At 42.3% G+C, this 22479-nt stretch overlaps 2 protein-coding genes across 11 annotated transcripts; one reads left to right on the top strand and one right to left on the bottom strand.

Moving 5' to 3' along the window:
• Positions 1-5591: 5591 nt before the first annotated feature.
• Positions 5592-11357, bottom strand: rab31 (RAB31, member RAS oncogene family). 2 transcript variants are annotated; one of them, XM_061295634.1, is made up of 7 exons: positions 11128-11357; positions 10279-10358; positions 10008-10089; positions 9473-9544; positions 9229-9335; positions 8959-9068; positions 5592-8549 (listed from the first exon to the last, which is right to left on the bottom strand). In XM_061295634.1, the coding sequence occupies exons 1-7, from the start codon at positions 11161-11163 to the stop codon at positions 8452-8454; spliced, it is 585 nt and encodes a 194-aa protein (XP_061151618.1). In that variant the 5' UTR covers positions 11164-11357; the 3' UTR covers positions 5592-8451. The 2 variants fall into 2 exon arrangements, with proteins under 2 accessions (XP_061151618.1, XP_061151619.1); XM_061295635.1 differs by lacking the exon at positions 11128-11357 and having other exon boundaries at positions 10008-10156.
• A 278-nt stretch (positions 11358-11635) lies between these two features.
• si:ch211-106k21.5 (leucine-rich repeat and transmembrane domain-containing protein 2) lies at positions 11636-16073 on the top strand. 9 transcript variants are annotated; one of them, XR_009717655.1, is made up of 4 exons: positions 11636-11813; positions 14227-14299; positions 14703-14815; positions 14914-16073. XR_009717655.1 is itself a non-coding variant. In XM_061295620.1 (4 exons), exons 3-4 carry the CDS (start codon positions 14823-14825, stop codon positions 15894-15896), a joined length of 990 nt encoding a protein of 329 aa, XP_061151604.1. In that variant the 5' UTR covers positions 11636-11813; positions 14227-14304; positions 14703-14822; the 3' UTR covers positions 15897-16073. The 9 variants fall into 9 exon arrangements, 7 of the variants coding, with proteins under 7 accessions (XP_061151604.1, XP_061151601.1, XP_061151600.1 ...); XR_009717654.1 differs by having other exon boundaries at positions 14227-14304; XM_061295620.1 differs by having other exon boundaries at positions 14227-14304; positions 14703-14829.
• The last annotated feature ends 6406 nt before the right edge of the window (positions 16074-22479 follow it).

Here is a 22479-nt window from a genome sequence, read left to right as displayed (position 1 = left end):
GATGACCCTGAAGTGCCACCAATGAACCCAGAATGAACCGGAAGTGCCCCAAATCAAACCGAAAGTGACCCCAAATAGACCGGAAGTGACCTCAGGTAAACCGGAAGTGACCCCAAATCAAACCGGAAGTGACCCCAAATGTACCGGAAGTGACCTTTTTAGACCGGAAATGACCCCTAATAAACCGGAAGTGACCTCAGACGAACCGGAAGTGACCCAAATTAAACCGGAAGTGACCCAAATAAACCGGAAGTGACCCCAAATAGACCGGAAGTGACCCCAAATAGACCGGAAGTGACCTCTGGTAAACCGGAAGTGACCCCAAATCAAACCGGAAGTGACCACAAATGAACCGGAAGTGACCTTTTTAGACCGGAAGTGACCCCAAATAAACCAGAAGTGACCTCAGCTAAACCGGAAGTGACCTGTTTTAAACCGGAAGTGACCCAAATAAACCGGAAGTGACCCAAATTAGACCGGAAATGACCCGAATCAAACCGGAAGTGACCTTATTTCAACACTAAGTGCCCCAAATAGCTACAATTGCTAACTTTTTCGTTTTTTGTCCGATTTAACCCGTTTCAACATTTTTACCCCAAAAGTGAACCTCTTGAGGCCGTTTTTTGTTTTTTTTCCAAATTTAGAAAGATTTTGGCGCAATTGCTTTTTTTATTTTCCCATTCATTCTCTATGGGGATTCAACATTTGCTCTAACTTCTATATTTTTCAACTGATTCAACCCGTTCCAACTTTCAACTGTACATCTTTTGCCTGCCTATTCCACAACTTCCCACTTACCAAAAATTCCAAATTCGAAATTCAACCAAATTCTCCAAAATTTCGTTTTTCTACTCTAATTTCTACATTTTTCAACCGATTCAACCCATTCCAACTTTCAGCTGTTCATCTTCTGCCTACCTATTCCACAACTTCCCACTTACCAAATATTCCAAACTTTCAATTTTGAAATTCACCACAAATTCTCCAAATATTCTACATTTCTCAAGTAATTCAACACGTTTCAACATCGTTCGGCAGCATTCCCCGAAAAAGTTATTCATACATTTCGCCTTCACACGCAATTTCTCCAGAAATTGCAAAATTCTAGTTATTATTATTATTCTCTTTTATTCTCCACACTTTTTTGTCCACTTTCATCTTCCACATAATTCATCCGATTCACTCCATTCCACTTTCCACGTATTCCAAATATTCACGCGATGAGCGCTTCCATTTTTCTCGTTCCGAAAATTTTCCGATTCCGCAAAATTCCCAAAATTCCGACAAATTTTTCCCCATCCATTCTTAATGGCACATTCGACATTTCACAAAATTTCGTTTTTCACCTCTAACTTCTACATTTTTCAACCGATTCAACCCATTCCAACTTTCAACTGTTCATCTTTTGCCTACCTATTCCACAACTTCCCACTTACCAAAAATTCCAAATTTTCAAATTTGAAATTCAACCAAAATTCTCTCAAATTCCGTTTTTCTAATCTAATTTCTACATTTTTCAACCGATTCAACCCATTCCAACTTTCAACTGTTCATCTTTTGCCTACCTATTCCACAACTTCCCACTTACCAAAAATTCCAAATTTTCAAATTTGAAATTCAACCAAAATTCTCTCAAATTCCGTTTTTCTAATCTAATTTCTACATTTTTCAACCGATTCAACCCATTCCAACTTTCAACTGTTCATCTTTTGCCTACCTATTCCACAACTTCCCACTTACCAAAAATTCCAAATTTTCAAATTTGAAATTCAACCAAAATTCTCCAAAATTCAGTTTTTCCACTCTAATTTCTACATTTTTCAACCGATTCAACCCATTCCAACTTTCAACTGTTCATCTTTTGCCTACCTATTCCACAACTTCCCACTTACCAAAAATTCCGAACTTTCACATTTGAAATTCAACCAAATTCTCCAAAATTTCGTTTTTCCACTCTAATTTCTACATTTTTCGACCGATTCAACCCATTCCACATTTATTCCCTTTATTCATCTTATGCTTACCACATTCACTCCCATTCACCCCCACTTCCACTACGCTTACACATTCAACCCTTGACCCCCAATTCCAGTGTGGCGGCCATCTTGGATTGACCCTCAAGTGCCCCCAATGAACCCAAAATGAACCGGAAGTGCCCCAAATCAAACCGAAAGTGACCCCAAATAGACCGGAAGTGACCTCAGGTAAACCGGAAGTGACCCCAAATCAAACCGGAAGTGACCCCAAACGTACCGGAAGTGACCTTTTTAGACCGGAAATGACCCCTAATAAACAGGAAGTGACCTCAGACGAACCGGAAGTGACCCAAATTAAACCGGAAGTGACCCAAATAAACCGGAAGTGACCCCAAATAGACCGGAAGTGACCTCTGGTAAACCGGAAGTGACCCTAAATCAAACCGGAAGTGACCCCAAATGAACCGGAAGTGCCCTTTTTAGACCGGAAGTGACCCCAAATAAACCGGAAGTGACCTCAGCTAAACCGGAAGTGACCTGTTTTAAACCGGAAGTGACCCAAATAAACCGGAAGTGACCCAAACTAGACCGGAAGTGACCCGAATCAAACCGGAAGTGACCTTATTTCAACACTGAGTGGCCCAAATAGCTACATTTGCGCTAACTTTTTCGTTTTTTGTCTGATTTAACCCCTTTCAACATTTTTACCCCAAAAGTGAATCTCCTGAGGCCGTTTTTTTTGTTTTGTTCCAAATTTAGAAAGATTTTGGCGCAATTGCTTTTTTTATTTTCCCATTCATTCTCTATGGGGATTCAACATTTGCTCTAACTTCTACATTTTTTAACTGATTCAACCCGTTCCAACTTTCAACTGTACATCTTTTGCCTACCTATTCCACAACTTCCCACTTACCAAAAATTCCAAATTCGAAATTCAACCAAATTCTCCAAAATTTCGTTTTTCTACTCTAAATTCTACATTTTTCAACCGATTCAACCCATTCCAACTTTCAACTGTTCATCTTTTGCCTACCTATTCCACAACTTCCCACTTACCAAATATTCCAAACTTTCAATTTTGAAATTCACCACAAATTCTCCAAATATTCTACATTTCTCAAGTAATTCAACACGTTTCAACATCGTTCGGCAGCATTCCCCGAAAAAGTTATTCATACATTTCGCCTTCACACGCAATTTCTCCAGAAATTGCAAAATTCTAGTTATTATTATTATTCTATTTTATTCCCGCCACTTTTTTGTCCCGCTTCTTCTTCCACAAAATTCATCCGATTCACTCCATTCCACTTTTCACGTATTCCAAATATTCACGACATGAGCGCTTGTATTTTTCTCATTCCGAAAATTTTCCGATTCCGCAAGATTCCCAAAATTCCGACAAATTTTTCCCCATCCATTCTTAATGGCACATTCCACATTTCACAAAATTTCGTGTTTCACCTCTAACTTCTACATTTTTCAACCGATTCAACCCATTCCAACTTTCAACTGTTCATCTTTTGCCTACCTATTCCACAACTTCCCACTTACCAAAAATTCCAAATTCTCTAATTTGAAATTCAACCAAAATTCTCTCAAATTCCGTTATTCCACTCTAATTTCTACATTTTTCAACCGATTCAACCCATTCCAAATGCATTCACCTTATGCTTCCCACATTCACTCCCATTCACCCCCACTTCCACTACGCCTACACATTCAACCCTTGACCCCCAATTCCAGTGTGGCGGCCATCTTGGATTGACCCTCAAGTGCCCCCAATGAACCCAAAATGAACCGGAAGTGCCCCAGATCAAACCGAAAGTGACCCCAAATAGACCGGAAGTGACCTCAGGTAAACCGGAAGAGACCCCAAATCAAACCGGAAGTGACCCCAAATGTACCGGAAGTGGCCTTTTTAGACCGGAAATGACCCCTAATAAACCGGAAGTGACCTCAGACGAACCGGAAGTGACCCAAATTAAACCGGAAGTGACCCAAATAAACCGGAAGTGACCCCAAATAGACCGGAAGTGACCCCAAATAGACCGGAAGTGACCTCTGGTAAACCGGAAGTGACCCCAAATCAAACCGGAAGTGACCCAAAATGAACCGGAAGTTACCTTTTTAGACCGGAAATGACCCCAAATAAACCGGAAGTGACCTCAGCTAGACCGGAAGTGACCTGTTTTAAACCGGAAGTGACCCAAATAAACCGGAAGTGACCCCAAATAGACCGGAAGTGACCCCAAATAGACCGGAAGTTACCTCTGGTTAACCGGAAGTGACCCCAAATCAAACCGGAAGTGACCCCAAATGTACCGTAAGTGACCCTTTTAGACCGGAAATGACCCCTGATAAACCGGAAGTGACCTCAGACGAACCGGAAGTGACCCGAATTAAACCGGAAGTGGCCCAAATAAACCGGAAGTGACCCCAAATAGACCGGAAGTGACCCCAAATAGACCGGAAGTGACCTCTGGTAAACCGGAAGTAACCCCAAATGAACCGGAAGTGACCTTTTTAGACCGGAAGTGACCCCAAATAAACCGGAAGTGACCTCAGCTAAACCGGAAGTGACCTGTTTTAAACCGGAAGTGACCCAAATAAACCGGAAGTGACCCAAATTAGACCGGAAATGACCCGAATCAAACCGGAAGTGGCCTTATTTCAACACTTAGTGCCCCAAATAGCTACATTTAGGCTAACTTTTTCGTTTTTTGTCCGATTTAACCCGTTTCAACATTTTTACCCCAAAAGTGAACCTCTTGAGGCCGTTTTTTTTGTTTTGTTCCAAATTTAGAAAGATTTTGGCGCAATTGCTTTTTTTTATTTTCCCATTCATTCTCTATGGGGATTCAACATTTGCTCTAACTTCTACATTTTTTAACTGATTCAACCCGTTCCAACTTTCAACTGTTCATCTTTTGCCTACCTATTCCACAACTTCCCACTTACCAACAATTCCAAATTTAAAATTCAACCAAATTCTCCAAAATTTCCTTTTTCTACTCTAACTTCTACATTTTTCTACCGATTCAACCCATTCCAACTTTCAACTGTTCATCTTTTGCCTACCTATTCCACAACTTCCCACTTACCAAATATTCCAAACTTTCAATTTTGAAATTCACCACAAATTCTCCAAATATTCTACATTTCTCAAGTAATTCAACACGTTTCAACATCGTTCGGCAGCATTCCCCGAAAAAGTTATTCATACATTTCGCCTTCACACGCAATTTCTCCAGAAATTGCAAAATTCTAGTTTATTATGTTATTTGTTTATTTATTATGTATTCATCACTCTTATTTATTCCTTGTTTGTGCCTTCTTGTTTTTACTTTTTGTGTTGTTTACTTGTATGTATATTGTATACTATGTCTTGTCACCGTGGGATAGTGGGAACGTAATTTCGATCTCTTTGTGTGTCTTGACATGTGAAGAAATTGACAACTTCATCTGTTTGCATTCAAAAATGACTAAAATGCTACAAATTTTCAAGATGGCTCTGCACCAAAGTGTCCTCCCTTGGCCCCAATCTGAGTAAGTAAACTGAATGTAATCCTGTTATCAAATGAACAAACTATGATAAAATAAAAGGGTAAGAGACAATAAGAGTAAATAATTACAATTTTATTACAGTACACTGATTAGATGCATAAACAAGTTAGAGCACCTTCAAGGAAGCTCTACGTCATTTGATAAATCAGCTTTCATGCATAGAGGCACTTTTGGGAATATCAACTACCGTTTTTTTCCATGTATAATCTGGGGTGCGCATTATACATGGGTACAAAAAAAAAAATTTTTTTTTTTTTTTTAAATCCGGATATCATACGGAGGCCGCCATTACAGATGCGCTTTCTTCTCTGCTGTTCACTTCAAACACGCTCCATACGAACACAATGCTCTCGTATCAGACGCTTGCTAGATCACCTGCTCGTATGCTGTCACAATGTACCCTACACAAATCCGAAACATTTCTTCGCTATTGAGTATGCTAGCGCATGCGCAGTGATACTGACCGGCAGAATAACATCCGGTTGTTCCCAAAGATGATCTTTTTTCTGAAATAATTTTACGTTCACGGACTTAAGTAGGAGTCAAAATTTGGGTGCGTATTATACATGGGTACAGGCTTTTTTCCCAGCATCAACATGCCATTTTTAGGGTGCGTATTAAACATGGGGGCGCATTATACATGGGAAAAAACGGTAATTTGACATCCAGTATGTTTCGCAAGATCGCTTCATTGCATACTAACAATAAATCCAGCATGGATGAAATAAACTGATGATACAAACTTATTTAAAAACACACTTTAAAGGGGAAGTCAAGTCAAAAATCTTTACAGTATGTTCTATGTGCCCCTACGAGCATAAACACTGAATTTGGATTTGATATTGCATTTGGGGAATATGGATTAAGCAGAAAAATCCACTCGTATTTTTATCTATCTAAGGGGGCGGCCATTTTGCAACTTGCTGTCGACTGAAAATGACGTCACAGTGTCTAAGGCAGGGGTCCCCAAGCCCCGGTCTGGGGACCGGTACTGGTCCGTGGGTCATTTGGTACCGGGCCGCCAAGCCGAATGTATTTTGAAAAATATAAAAAAAAATGTCGATTCTCTCCCAATTACATCCGTCGGTTCAGGTCAAGACGCTCGTCTCGGTCACGTGACATTTCATCTCACTCGAGCCCGCGAAGCAAGCAAATATGAGCAAGAAACAGAGATGTTTGGAATACTTCTTTGGAAAGGGAAAAAAGCCCAATGAGGAGACGGAAGAAGAGGCTACGAATTCTAAGAAAAGGAAAGCTGCATTTAAAAGAAAATTTCTGGAGTCCGACTTAAAATATGGATTTATTGCTACAGGTGACTCTGACGCGCCAATCCCACTCTGCATAATATGTGGCGACAGGCTAGCTAACGAGGCAATGAAGCCTTCAAAACTGCTTCGGCAAGTGGAGACCAAGCATCCTGTCTTAAAAGACAAACCTTAACCACTTCGGGTGTCATTGTGTCCGATTACGCCTCGATGGGATCGTTTCCGAGAAACAAGCTGAGTGCTCCCACTAATTCAACGTAATGGTGAGTTTATATATTTATTATAAATGTATTATTTATTTATATGAAGGCCGGTCTGCGAAAATATTTCTGACACGTAACCGGTCCGTGGCGCAAAAAAGGTTGGGGACCACTGGTCTAAGGGATGATCTTGCCAATGTGACATGAGCAAACCCAGAAAAAGTCCTTCCTGAGCCCTCAGGCACTGTGATGTTATTGTCAGTCAACAGCAGGTGGCGGTTCAAGGCAGAATGGCAAGCCCTCTGAGATGGCTAAAAATGGATGGACTTTTATGATTAATGCAAAATTAATCAGAATATCAGGTTTAGACGAATGAGGATGCATAGAACATATTGTGATTAAAAAACCTAATTTCTTCTTTAAAATTATATTGTTTATTTGTTAGTTCATTGTATTTAAAGACTTTCTTACATGCTCATTAGTCTTTTTTTTTTTTTTTTTTAAAGGTAATATTAAAAAATTCCCCTTCTGGGGTAGAAATACAAAATATAATACATGGAAAACACATGTTGTATTCTCTGTAATGAAAGCACACAACAGTAAACAGCGGATATTCCACAGTGGAACAACACTTCAGCTCAGTGAGCATCTAAAAGATGAACTCAGTTAATGAGCGCTTGCTTTGACTTTATTTCCGTTTTATTAAACTGTTTTTAACTTGGTTTTACACTTGTACAAAAGGTAAAAATGTTGATAAAACCAATCACTGCTTATGAGGCAAGTCTCTTCATGCAAAGACTAAATGCACTTGACACAATGTGTTCATCTGTAGTTCATTCAGCATGTAAACAACTGTAGCAAAGGGGACGGTCATAATATTCCAGCAGGGGGCGCCGTACTAACCATGCAACTATTACGGTTACCTCTTATACAAGTGCATAAATATTTGTCTGTGCAAGTGTGTGTGCAAGTGTGTGTGCAAGTGTGTGTGCGTGTGTGTGCGTATGTGTGCGTGTGCTACACAAGTGCATGTGCATAAAAATTGTATGTTGCTGCGCCACTGAAGAGCCACAGTGCATTGAGGGTAATGAGAGCTAATGGGATGGAAATGCTTTGCAATGCAGCAAAAGAGGGCAATATATGAGTTACTAAAAAAAAAAAAAAGTTATTCTTTTGTTAGATAACTGAGGTTATGTCACATTTGAGTATTAAGGCCAAACTTCATGAAGTTGCCTTATTCTTGTAAAACTTATTCTTGTAAAACTACACATTTTTTATTCAACTTCTTTTTTTTTACGTTATTGCTATTTTTGAGAAAAAATCTAGAATATAAAAGTGCTTCTTTTCTTTTTCTTTTCATAGTGGTTCCAATACCTTGTAATACATGTGAAACTAAGCATGAGATGTTTTGCATGGCGGCTGTGACCTTGACAGTCTGTAGATGTTCTAGCAGCACCTCCTGGTGGACGGAGCAGGCTGTCGGGTCAGCTTGAACGACTCTGTGCTTTCCACGTCGAGGTTTTCTAGCGGCGGGATCTGTTTGCCTGGAATAAAAAGGTGTCAAAATGGTGTTTTGGAAGTGCAGCAAATCCTTGATTGTTTTAATAAAATAATGGTTTATAATAAATCAGTGACACAACACATATTGCTGGGTACATAATAAGGGTGTGTGTGCACTTCTCCATAAAAGGTGAGATGGGCTTTAGATTCGTTTCAATATTGCACAATTGTTCATTAATAAGTAACACATAAAAGCCCTCCAAAGCCTAGTCAAGATGATAACATTCAAAGAAACAACAAATCATCAGCAGCATTAAACTGATTTATACCTGGTCTGCACTTCTCATATAAGAGTGCGGCACATTTTAAAATGTAACGTTGTTTGTCATTCGGTTTGATTAAACGGGTGTTCCCATTCAAATCGGTTTAGGGATGAAGTGGCATGGAACCTACTGATCTTCTGGAAGAGTTCCTCCACGTTTACGGCATTCCTGGCGCTGGTCTCGATGAAGATGGCGGCAATGGATTCAGCAAACTCCTTGGCCTCCTTCATTGGGACTTCCCTACAATGTCAGATATAAAATAGGTGAGGATCTTTTTTTTGGACAAACAGTGGTGCCTTAATTTATGAGTTAAGATCATTCAGAGACTACACTCATAACACTCATCTCACATCACTCCGTCGAGGTACTACAATTAGTACAACAACCACGAGTAGCCGACCTGATATCTCCTAAGTCGTTCTTGTTCCCTGCAATAGCAACAACAATGTCCTCGGGCCCATGTTCCTTCAGCTCCTTCACCCACTTCTTTAATGTCTGGAAAGAGTCCTGCAAGCAAAGTTGGCAGAAAATTACCAGGTCAACTTCCTTCCCTCCACTCTGTGTTGCAGTTACATAGAGCAGTAATGGGCTCACGCACAACCCTAAAACTGATGCCAAAAGGTAAGCCGCAACCAGGATCTTACCAGTTTAGTGATATCATAGACGATGACAGCAGCAGCTGATCCTCTGTAGTACATTGGTGCTAATGAGTGGAACTACAAAGGCGAAAAAAAGACTGAAATTAACTTGACTTAAATGATCCATAACTTTTCAGTCAGCATATTTATTAAGTTTTTACAAAGAGTCATCATTCGATACCATTTTGATGTTATTCATTACTGTCAGCACAAATAGTTAATCAAGATTTAGAGGGTTACTACGAGCTCTACCATCTGCGTGGCGGGTAACTGATGCCCCCAGTTACGTATTAGCAAACCGCTAACTTCCACCATGAGCAAATGTTCAATGTGTTCACTATTTTCCCTGTGGTCAAATGAATGTGACGCTGGGCTAGCAATGTCCTCGTGATCTTAAACGCTATGGCAGATGATGACGTTTCACGGCCGACAGCAAGACGGTCACAAGAGAACACGATACATGATGGGGCATGCGGGAGAAATCAAAGTATGTATATGACAACCAGAAAAGGAAAGGGGGAGGAAAAAAAAAGTATGTCACCCGCTCCTGTCCCGCCGTGTCCCAAATCAGAAATTTATGCAGCTCGCTTCCGGATGGCACTGTCTTGGTCAGGAATGAGGCTCTAGGGAGTGACATGCATGCGACACCATAATGTCTTATCACATGTATGATGGCTGAGAATGTTAAACCTGTACAGTTTAGAAAAGAATTAATGATGGTAACAGTTTGACTTTGGAATATATTACTTCTACTATTTCCTCCAAGGAAAATGAATTCCAATAGTACTACACTGGCTGTGCTCTATGCTCACCCTATCGTGGGGCTAATGTTGTGGTCAAAGTGATCCTGGACGAAGCGACACACAATGCTGGATTTTCCCACACCGGTGTCCTACACACACATAAGCACACACAAAGTCAGCCAAGATGATGAGTCATTGAGTAAAATCTCTGAGACCACAATCATGCAAGATAACGAAACGTAATTTCGATCTCTTTGTGTGTCTCGGCATGTGAAGACGTTGACAATAAAGCAGACTGACTTTGAAATGCATAACCAAAGAGCACCATTATGTATCCTATTTCTTTGAGATAATGTATTTCTAAAAATGACTCTACTATTCAAAAAATCATAACAGCATATTTTCTATTTGAGATTTTCTATTAAATTGAAAAATGCATGATAAAGTTTTATACAAAATGAAAACATTCTACAACATTGTAAATATCCAGTGAATAATGCAAATTTTCCTAAGAAAAATTATCCAAAAATTACATATACGTTTCGTGCGCATAAATAAGCATCTATGAACTTAGATAAAATAATTGAATGTATAAAATTATATTTTTGTCTGGACGTTAATCTCATAAAATGACCCAAAAAGTCAAACGTCAAGTCGGCGGTAATGACGTCACAAAACGTCAGGACGCTACGAAAATGTTTCCAAATTGTCAGCTGATGAGGGTTTTTTTGGGGGGTCAACTTCAAATAGCCATCAACAGGTTATAGTTTCAGATGTTTCGTACAGAAAGTCGATTTTGCAGATCGCTGGTTAGATCGCGGTCATGTCTACCTTAAAACAAAAATAAAAGAAGTACGGTATTGTACATCAAAGGAGTTTCCCCAAAATGGAGGGGAGAAAAAAGAACGTGCCACTTACCCCTAAAAGACAAACTTTAAGCTCCCTTATCGCCATGATGGGTCGCCTAAGTGACTTAATTCATTCCACGTCAATATTCACTCACTGTCTTTGTCTCGTCATGGTTGCAACTTTTTCTTTTTTCTTTTCAACCGCAGCCCCCAACAGAATGTGAAGAGAAAAATGCCAAGCCCCGGACTGTCTGTCTGACTTGCTGACCATCAGCAAGAACATCCCGCACCAAAATGAGATGCACATCCTGCGACGGATTCCAAAATAAGAAGCAAATTGACAAAGAAATGTGCACGATGAAGAATGTTTGAAGTGAGCAGAACATGTTTTTAATTGCAAAAAATACATACTAAACTATTCTAGTGTTTGTCGTCTCGCAAAATGTGTATACATTTGGAATCAGAAAGCTTTAATTTTGCTAACTTCTTGAATTGGGTTCTTGCGGAGGAGTACTAGGGCCAGTGAAGAAATAAAGGGGCGGTGACAGGAATCTGTTTTTTTTTAGAGTTATGGCCCTAATCCCCTTCCGTACAAAGAGGAGGAGAAAGAGGAGGAAAAAGTAAAAGAAGGTGAGGTTTCACTATCAGTCAAAAGGGGAGCTTGGTTCTTCTCGGAACTTCTCTGGAAATTCCCATTATATGGAAATCCAAATCCCAATAATCGGCTGTTGTCTTCTCACTGCATGGCCGCCTCAGGTAAGTATCACTCTAATCATTAGAGTCTAATGTCTGATCTGGCACATGTCTGCAGCGCATCCAAATCTGCCTTACTGTTTCTTTAAAAATTAGGGTGTGCAACGTAAAGCACAAGGACCACAGAAAGCATTTGATGTGGCCCGTTGAAATAAGCCTAGAAATGCTCATAATATATATACCGTAATTTTCGGACTAAAAGTCGCACCAGCCATAAAATGCCCAAAAAAGCGAAAAAAAAAACATATATATAAAAGTCGCTCCGGAGTATAAGTCGCATTTTGGGGGGCAATTTATTCGACAAAATCCAACACCAAGAACAGTCATGAACGAGCAACAACAGGCTAAACGATAGCTATGCTAACGTGACATAAACACAAACTAAGAGCTGAGAACGGCCCTGACGTAAAATTCTGAGTTATTCAAACAACTATCACATAAATAACACGTTAATAAAACCATCTGCGTCACTCCAATTCATTAAATCCATCAATCGTCCTTTGTCAACAATGCGTGCGCGCCGCTAACGGCTCTTGCACTTCAAAATATTCCACAGGCCCATATAACGATATATAAATTATATATCAAATAACTATTATATAAGCAATAATGTTATCAAACCATCTGTGCACTCTAAATCATTAAATCCATCGATCAAATTCCTCGTCCTTTGTCAACATCGCCGCGCGTGCGCCCTGACGTGAGCCTCGTCGTTATTCCACAGAACTACCAAATACCGTTTTTTTCCGTGTATAATGCGCCCCCATGTATAATACGCACCCTAAAAATGGCATGTTGATGCTGGAAAAAAGCCTGTACCCATGTATAATACGCACCCAATTTTATTTTATTTATTTATTTTTATTTTTTAAGTCCCAATGATCGTCACACACGCAGGGAGGCAATGGGTCCCATTTTTATAGTCTTTGGTATGGTCTTAACTAGGCTGGATGTAATTTCATTTGTTGGCGTTGATTTCTCCGACTGGCTGTAAAGGCACCACCGCGATCAGTGCGGACATGTGAAAAAGGCGTGCGGACGTGAAAAAGGCAGCTCTGTATGGGAGAGACGTTGAAGAGGAATAAAAACACCCTTGGAAACCAAAACTTGCCCCTCGTCGTGACTCGGAGCCGCAACAAATGTTTCAGATTTGTGTAGGGTACATTGTGACAGCAAACGAGCAGGTGATCGAGCAAGCGTCTGATACAAGAGCATTGCGTTCGTATGGAGCGTGTTTGTAGTGAACAGCAGAGACGAAAGGAACAAGGCAAAGTGTTGTGAAATATAATATTACCTGTAATACGCATTTTGTTATTTGCTGATTGTATTAAACTATCACATTCATTGTCAGTCAAGAAGAGAAGAGGACTATTCGCATCGGATCCATAGTGCGCATGCGCAGTGATACTGCCTCGGTATGACGTCCGGTCCGCGATGGAGATTAAAAAACAAACAATATTTGACAATAACACACCATCAAGGATTGCACCATCGCATCAAACGATGTGTCGTCAATTACGAATTTTACTGACTAAGTGTGTTGGGCAGGATGGCTGAATGCGATGCGCGATTGACAACCAACAAGAAGAAAGGTGATTTCAAGTTTTATTTCGAGGGAGATTTGTCATGTCTTGTCCCCAGTTTTGCTATGTGTCTAGGTTGCCATCGTTTCTGTTCGCGTCGCCCCTCTCTTCCTGTGTCACCTCAATCAATGTAACGTGTTTTGTATTTAAGTCCTGTCTGCCCCTCGCTCACCGTCGGATCATTGCATGTGTTACTGTCATGATGTCTGTTTGGTTTCTGTTCCTGTCTTTGGTAATGTCCCCCTGTCTTTCTGTTCCACGTTTTTGTCGGTCAGTCCTGTTGTTGGTTTCTTTGTACCATGATTTTCTTAAAAAAAAAAAGAAAATTAAAAAAAAAAAAATTGTACCCATGTATAATGCGCACCCCAGATTTTAGGACAATAAATTTGTTAAATTTCGCGCATTATACACGGAAAAAAACGGTAACTACATATATTAACAAAGTTCAAGGGTTTGGTAAACAGCTCTTTATTATCGCTGCTGTCGTCACTTGAAATTCAAATTACAGTAATCCCTTGCTACATTGCAGTTCGTTTAACGCGGTTTCGCTTTTTCTTTTTTTTTTGAAAATTTTTGAAAAAAAAAACATATATAAGTCACTCCTGAGTATAAGTCGCCCCCCCACCCAAACTATGAAAAAAAAACGCAACTTATAGTCCAAAAATTACGGTAATAACATCTTGACTTGCATGTTTAATCATGTTATAAAAACAAAGTCGTTACTGACTAAGCAACGCTAATCAGGGAAAATAACGTGTTTTAAACGCTTGGATTCTTCATCCTGACTCGCATACATGCGTAATAATGTCATAAAACCCTTTTTTTTTTTTTAGATGTGTTCCAGTTCGGGAGGAGTACAGTGCCGTTGTTTTCAAGAAAAGAGAGAGGATGTGCCATTGTTTGGGAGTGAGGTCATCTTGCTTTTCCAGATTCAAATCATTCAAAATCATCCGCGGACGTTCATTCCGCATGTTACAGGAAGTCCCTTACTCCCTACAAAGGAATACCGTATTTCCTCAAACAGTGGTCTCCTCCAGTATTCTTAAAACAATGAGACTGGTAGAATCGAATCCAGGAAAAAAAAGACCGTGACGTGTTTTAAAAAATAGATACAAAGTATGTTTAAATGACAAAAATATTAAAGAGATAGAGAAAATGTAATAGGTAAAATGTGTTTGTCTCCAAAAAGTTCTTTTGTGTGCTTTACAAGACAAATTGTTCCAATTTAAATAAGATTTGGGTAAAATGTATTCCAGCGGAGACTACAGGTAATTCTGAATAAACCTCCACATCTGCTTCTCTTCTGTAGCCCAATGCGACGTTCTCGAGCCTTAGCGATGAGGCCATGCCAACGCCCGACCCTTCCATAGCAACCTGCCATCCTCTGAGAAGTCTGGCGCATCACGAGTCCACCTCTGCCTTGTGAGAGATGCTTGGTGGGTGGCGCACCTTCGTCTTGCCCTTGCTGATGGCGGCACTCTCCGGCGGCTGCTTGTGCCCACCGGCCGCCATTTTGTCAGCGTTCCCCTCCCAGGTGCCTGTCGGAGTCTGCTGCCTCAACTACTCGGGTTCCACGTTGGGCCTTGTTCCCTGGTCTCATCTGACCAACCACTCTGGCCTTCGTATTCTGGATCTCTCCAGATGTAACATCACCTCCCTGGAGGTACCAACCGTCAGTGTGTCCCTACTGCAGAAGGTCTACTTAGCGCAGAATGAAATTGCAGCTTTACCCAGTTACTTCCTAGCGGGACAGCCCCGCCTGGAGGTGCTGGACCTGAGCCAGAACGCTCTGGAGGAGCTCCCGGAGGGATTCCTGCAGGACTCGGATAACCTGTTACAGTTAGACCTGCAGGAGAACCGTCTACGCTCCCTGCCGGCATCCGTGCTCCAGAGGCCCATCCTTAGGACCCTGGAGCTAGACGGCAATCCCTGGGAGTGTTCCTGCTCCTTCCTGGAAATCCTGGTGGCCGAGGAGCTAGCGAGGAACCTGACATGCGCTGCGCCCCGGACCCTAGCGGGCCGGACGGCGGACTCGGCCAAGCTGAGTGACGCATGCCGGCCGGCCAGCCACACCGTGCTCTTCCTCGCACTCCCGCTTTTCATCCTCGCCCTCCTACTGGTGTGCTGGTGCTGCGGGAGGAGCAGAAAAGAGGTTCCTGCGTTCGGTCTCACTAAGAAACGGACCCCCAGCAAAAGAGGCACTGGGTCTAATGTGGACCGCGAGCCACAGCAGAAGTCGGCGAATAGCGTCGAAGAAGGAGTCCCGACTTTGAAGGTGCAGGGAAGCACCAACAAAGACAACGAAGTCGCACTGGGGTCCGTGGAGTCGCTCCCTTCAGGGTCCGAGGAAAGAAGGCCTGGCAAGTCCGAGCTGGATGCCGTTATTGTGACTGAAGTTTTGAAAGACTCAAACGATTGGGAGAAAGCATACATGACTCAGTCCATGGAATACTACAGCCTGGTTCCTGAAATCCATCTGGACAACTCAGACCACGAGGGTTAAGCTTTTAGGATGCGTCGTTTGTTTGATGTGTTAGGATGTTTTCGTTGCACATGGCAAACAATGTGAAACCAACCTACTTTTTTCTAAAAGAAATTCTTTTCTTTAAATATGTCACATGTAGAGAGAGGGCTTTAATGTCCAGCGCATCCACAATTAAAAATGTTTTTATTGGCCTTACTGGATCTGTCTTTTTTTCCCTGCACTTTGGGTTCTGCTTCTGCAAATGCGCCGCTTGCCTAGGACTGTCCCCAGTCCTTTTATTTTATTTTATTAATTTATTGTCCCATAACTAACGCAACTCACCGATTACAACTTGCCACGGCATTCAAATAGCAACAGTATGGTATAATACCTATCCTGCTCATTTAATTGAGTTGAATTCCTTGTTGATGGAAGTCATGCCAGGACTCGCCATGGCGGTTCGTGCTTTGTGAACTTGCCCTCACATTTCTGGTTGTGCAGCTTGAAGGATGGCTGACACTTCTTAGATGAAAACCGGTCAAAAACAAGCAAAACTGGAACGCTTGTGTGCTTCTCAAACGGTGGCGGAGTCATCGGCGCCAATATCTTTGAACACATACATACATATGTGTATTTATTTATTTATACCAGTAGGAGGCGCAAGTTTCCTGTTTATTTGGGGGTCTGATTTGTTGAGACTTTTTTGTGACTCAAGTCCTGATAGATATTGCAATCAAATTTCATCTTGCAAAGTGTAACTCATGATGAGGGCTAGTGTGGCGAGTCAGCAATCTTTGTCATCAAAGTTTGTCGCAACCACAATGGGTTCCTGAGACCTTTTATGGGTCTACCCACGCTGATTTTTTGTGGGGTGTTTCGATGCAAGCGGACTTAGTCTTTTATGAACATGACTTCTTGTTTAGCTTCAAGGAGCTGATCGAGCAATTCAATTAACTCCAACTTACCTGTGTTGACAGCAAAATGGGGATGAGCTTCAATCAGCCCAAACAGCATTCTTTATAGATTGCATTGGTGTTAACACAATGAAATCTAAAAATATGTAAAAAACCATCCATTTGACTAATTTAAAAAGCAGCCAATCTTCTCAACACTCCTCACTGCACTTTAGATTGTTTCATTACTGAGTTTGCAACATTTTCTTCTCCTTTTAGGATTGTCCAGCTATTGGTCACCTAATTTAGAACATTTTGCCCACGGAGTCCGACATTCAAACAAATCCCACTATTCCTGTAGATAATTGCATGATTGTGTATTGTGCTAAAAGAATGTCCCGCACGGCTACCGTAGCTGAGACGAAGAAGCTGCTCTCGCTCCCCGGATGTAACGCAACCAAGTGATAGATTTGGTTCTCTGAATCCTCGTGTGAGTTTATTAAACTGCTGTCCTCTGAACGTATGGTGCTTGCTTCGACGCACATAACGACATGGTGTCAGAAGACGTCTCGGACCTGCCCTCTGTGTATTGAGTGGTGTTTTTTTTCTTCGCCGTGCTCCGAAGTGCGAGGGGAATTAAGTGAAGGCTGACTATGGCGGAAGGATTTCGCAGGCCAGACCCTCTTGTTTTTGAAGGAGACGTTGCCGAGAATTGGCGTATTTTTGAAAGTGAATATGACATTTTTATCGAGGCTGCACACGCGGATAAACCTGCCAAGACAAAAGCGTACATCCTCCTCAACCTTGCAGGAGCAGAAGCCATTGAACGGGAGCGTTCATTTGTATACGCTGCGGAAGTTAGAGCGCCAGGAGAAAATGGAGCCGTTATGGTCCCGGCCGAGTCTCGGGAAGACCCCACATGTCTCAAGCGAAAATTTCGAGAAATGTGCAATCCACAACACAACAAGACGATGGAAAGGCACAAGTTTCACACTCGAAATCAGAAGCAAGGTGAGACTATTGAATCTTTCATCAGTGATTTGAAGATAAAAGCAAAGAGTTGCCACTTTGCAGAGCTCACAGACGAATTGATTTGTGATAGAATCGTGTGTGGCATCAACAACGACAGTATAAGAAAGGCTCTGCTACGCGATAGTGACTTGACCCTCGCTAAGGCAATTTCTATCTGCCGTATTTATGAAATGACCGAGGAAAACACAAAAGCATTAACTCTGCAAGTAAACCCTGTGGATGCGCTACAACAAAGCTCCAATAGAGGACTGTACAGGTCAAGAAATAAGAAAGCAAATCAATATGATTCAAAGAACATCACTACTTGTGATCATTGTGGAGGCAGCCACCCAGCGCAAAGGGATAGATGTCCAGCGTTTGGCTTGAAATGTCACAAATGTGGAAAGATGAATCATTTCAAGGATTGCTGCAAGTCAAAGCCAGCGTATCACAACACAGAAAGAAAGAGTTTCACAAAGAAAAGCTCCACTAGAAGACCAGTGTATCACGTGAAGGTCGAGCAAGAGAAAGAATACACCGCTGATGATGATACATACTATGTAGATGGAATTTCTGTGGACACTATCAATGCACATATGAAAAATAGAGATGAAGGCTTTGTCACTCTGCATGTGCACGGGAAACCCATCGAAATGAAGATTGACACCGGAGCGAAATGTAATGTAATGGCTAAGGACATGTTTGTACAACTCTCTGAGGGGAACATTATTCCCTGTGGCAAGTCTACAAATCTAGTGGCTTATGGCGGCAGCAAGATCGAAACTGCAGGTCTTGTCTCACTGTCATGCTACTTGGATGAACAGCAACACACGCTACCCTTCTTCCTCGTGGAGCGTGATGTTATTCCACTTTTGGGATTTCGTGCATGTATGCGTCTCGGACTTGTCACATTCAGCCCTCACGTCCACCAGGTCGGCACGGAGACTATTACAGACTTTGTCAAGAATATCAAAGAGAAATACAAAGATGTGTTCAGCGATGAATTAGGAGAACTGCCAATCACCTACTCCATGGTAGTAGATCCAGCTGTACGGCCAGTCGTGCGTCCAGCGCACCGTGTCCCCTTGGCGATGCAGGCCCGCGTTAAAGCTGAACTTGATAACATGACAAGCAAAGGAGTCATCTGCCCCGTCTCTGAGCCCACGGACTGGGTTTCATCGATGGTAGCAGCACACAAGAAAGACAAAGAAGAGATACGACTGTGCATCAACCCAAAAGACTTGAACAATGCTTTAAAGAGACCCCACTATCCGATGCGTAGTGTGGAAGACGTAGCCAGCAAAATGTCAGGTGCCACCCTGTTTTCGGTGCTTGATGCCAAGAACTCCTTTTGGCAAATAAAGCTAGATCAAAAGTCATCCATGTTGACAACATTCAGCACACCTTTTGGGCGCTACCGATTTCTCCGCATGCCATTTGGCATCAACTCAGCAAGTGAAGTTTTCCAAAGCTCAATGGAACAACTGTTTGCCGGTTACCCATGTGCTGTCATAGTCGATGACATCATTGTGGGAGGTCGCGATGCTGCAGAACATGATGCTAATCTGAAGAAAATATTGGATCGTGCACAAGAGATCAAACTTAGACTCAACTCTCAAAAGTGCAAGTTTCGGCTCGACCAAGTCTGCTATGTTGGTCACATATTCACAAAAGAAGGTCTGAAAGCCGGTCCAACGAAGACAGAAGCCATCACGGAGATGCCGGTCCCGCAAGATGCCCTAGCTGTGCAACGATTCCTGGGCATGGTGAACTACTTGGGGAAGTTTATCCCAAATCTCAGCGACATTGCAGCACCACTCAGGCAGCTCACTCACAAAGACGCTGCATGGTGCTGGCTCCCCCAACACCAACAGGCATTTGAGAAATTGAAGTCATGTCTATCCAGCTCACCTGTCCTTTCTTATTTTGATGTAGGGAAACCTGTGATGCTAACATGTGATGCATCCCGTTATGGGTTGGGTGCAGCATGTTTACAAGATGGAAAGCCAATTGCGTATGCATCTCGCACATTGTCAGATACAGAAACCCGTTATGCGCAAATTGAAAAAGAACTCCTTGCTGTTGTTTTTGCATGCACTAAGTTTAAGGACTACATCTATGGCAAGCACACTGTCATTGAAACAGACCACCAACCTCTGGTCACTATACTGAAGAAGCCGATCCTCACAGCTCCAGCTCGTCTGCAGAGGATGCTACTTCGTCTACAAGCTTTTGACATCACCTTGGTTTATAAAAAGGGCAAGCAAATGTACCTTTCCGACACCCTGTCAAGAGCCCCAAACGGTAAAGTTTCTGAATTATCTAGTGCTCACAGCTCGTTTGAAGTCATGTCAGTCAGTTTTATCTCGACAGCCAGGCTTGAAGAGCTGAGAACACACACTGCCAGTGACCAAGTGCTTCAAACTCTTAGCAATGTGATCCAGAATGGATGGCCTAACAAAGAACGTCAGGCACCGCTCTCTGTCCGCCCATACTTTCCATACAGAGACGAGTTGGTAGTGGAAGAAGGTATTGTTGTTAAAGGACACAGACCTGTCATACCAATCTCACTGCAACAAGAGTACATCCAAATTATGCATAGAGGTCACCCAGGCCTTGAATCAACTAAATGTAGAGCCAGAAGTACAGTGTTTTGGCCCAACATGAACACGGACATCACAAAAGTACTACTGTCTTGTGCTGTATGCAATAGCACACGACCACACCAGCAAAAGGAACCGCTGAAAGCTCATCCTGTCCCTACCCTGCCATGGTCTACGGTCGCAACGGACATTTTTGAATGGCATGGTCAACAGTATTCAGTCCTTGTTGACTCTTACTCGGGATGGTTCGAAATTGATCTGCTTCGTGATTTGTCTTCAGCTACAGTGATAAAAAAGCTAAAGAGACATTTTTCTGTTCATGGAGCACCCCATACACTGATTTCTGATAATGGCAGACAATACACTAGCCAACGATTCCGCGACTTTTCCAAACAGTGGGACATTACGCACGTTACCAGCAGTCCCGGATACCCGCAGTCGAATGGATTAGCCGAGCGTGCCGTCCGCAGTGCCAAACAGCTCATGGAAAAGTCACACCGAGATGGAACGGATGTTTTTCTCAACCTGCTCAACCTCAGGAACATTCCTCGAGACAGCACGCTTGGATCACCTGCACAGCGTCTCATGTCTCGCCAGACGCGTTCTACCTTTCCTGTCAACAACACTCTGCTTGTGCCTGCAATAAAGGGTGCAGGACAAGTGGCTACTCAGCTTCAAAGGAGAAGACTTGTTCAAAAGCAGTACTATGATGCAACAAGTCGCCCTCTGGTGCCACTTGTGAGAGGACAAATTGTCCGGTTACAGACTGCAGAGGGATATGACCGCCTCGGGAAAGTGGTTCAGGCTTGCAAAGAGCCGCGCTCCTACATCGTTGAATCCAACGGAGGTATCTACAGGAGGAATCGCCGTCACATCCTTCCTGTTGCTGAACCAACCCCACCTTTGCACGCCGACTCTGACCATCACTCTCAACCACCGGTTCCGAGTACGCCAGACCCTCTTCTATCCAGTCCACATGCCCGACCGTCTCACTTCTCTCAACCATCTGCTCACTACTCCACCAATGAGCAATCGACAACATCTCCAGCTGACGTGCCCACCCGAGTGTCACACAATTGTTCTGCTTATGTGACTCGCTCAGGTCGGATTTCTAAGCCGAATCCGAAGTACAAGGATTGAACTGCATGTTTGTTAGTTGCGTTTTGAAAAAAAAAAAAAGTTAAGCTCTAAGGTTGTTTACATACTTGTTATTATTACCAAGTGTACCTTCGTGCATTTCCAAGAGGAATAATTTGTTAATTCAGTAAGTTTTATGCTGCCAGTTTTACGCAGACTTGTTTATTTGTAGACTGTCACGTCACATTTGTATATTACAGTTTTTTAGTTAACAATATTTTTTATAGAGGCAATGTTCTAAAAGGAGAGGATGTAGATAATTGCATGATTGTGTATTGTGCTAAAAGAATGTCCCGCACGGCTACCGTAGCTGAGACGAAGAAGCTGCTCTCGCTCCCCGGATGTAACGCAACCAAGTGATAGATTTGGTTCTCTGAATCCTCGTGTGAGTTTATTAAACTGCTGTCCTCTGAACGTATGGTGCTTGCTTCGACGCACATAACGACAATTCCCATAATGGCTTGCGACCAACATACATGCAGTTACAATAGAACAACAGCAGGGAGCGACGTTTACCAGCTTTAGCTGGGGTTAACGATTTATTTTAGTTACTAACCTCACCCAAATCAGATGAGATTCATGAAAGCCTTCCTTGTGTGGTATTAAAGGCGATTCTAGCAATAGACTGGAGGCTCATCTGTGTAGTTTCAAATACATGGCAACACACAGAAGGCAGCAGTGTCATTCACAAGTGAATCCCCCCCCCCTTTGGCCAGCCATGTGCTGATGTGTCCAAAACAACTCCTATGTTTGAGGCCGTGATCGAAGCGATGGCATTCCCGGCAGAGTCTCTTGAACCTGTACGAGAACAATGACATCTTAAGACAATGAGGCCATTCAGGGAAAAAGACCTCTAGTGTCACAAAGTTTTGTCTTGATTTTGTTCTGGGCCTGCTTTGCTTCATTCCACCCAAGATGAATCGGAATGTGGGTTCAATGAAATCGTAAGACCATGAAAGCATTCTGGAATGAAATGTG

The sequence above is a fragment of the Syngnathus typhle genome, linkage group LG13 (genome assembly GCF_033458585.1).
Source record: "Syngnathus typhle isolate RoL2023-S1 ecotype Sweden linkage group LG13, RoL_Styp_1.0, whole genome shotgun sequence".
In the NCBI taxonomy this organism is placed as follows: domain Eukaryota; kingdom Metazoa; phylum Chordata; class Actinopteri; order Syngnathiformes; family Syngnathidae; genus Syngnathus; species Syngnathus typhle.
This window is presented reverse-complemented; position numbering and strand designations above follow the sequence as displayed.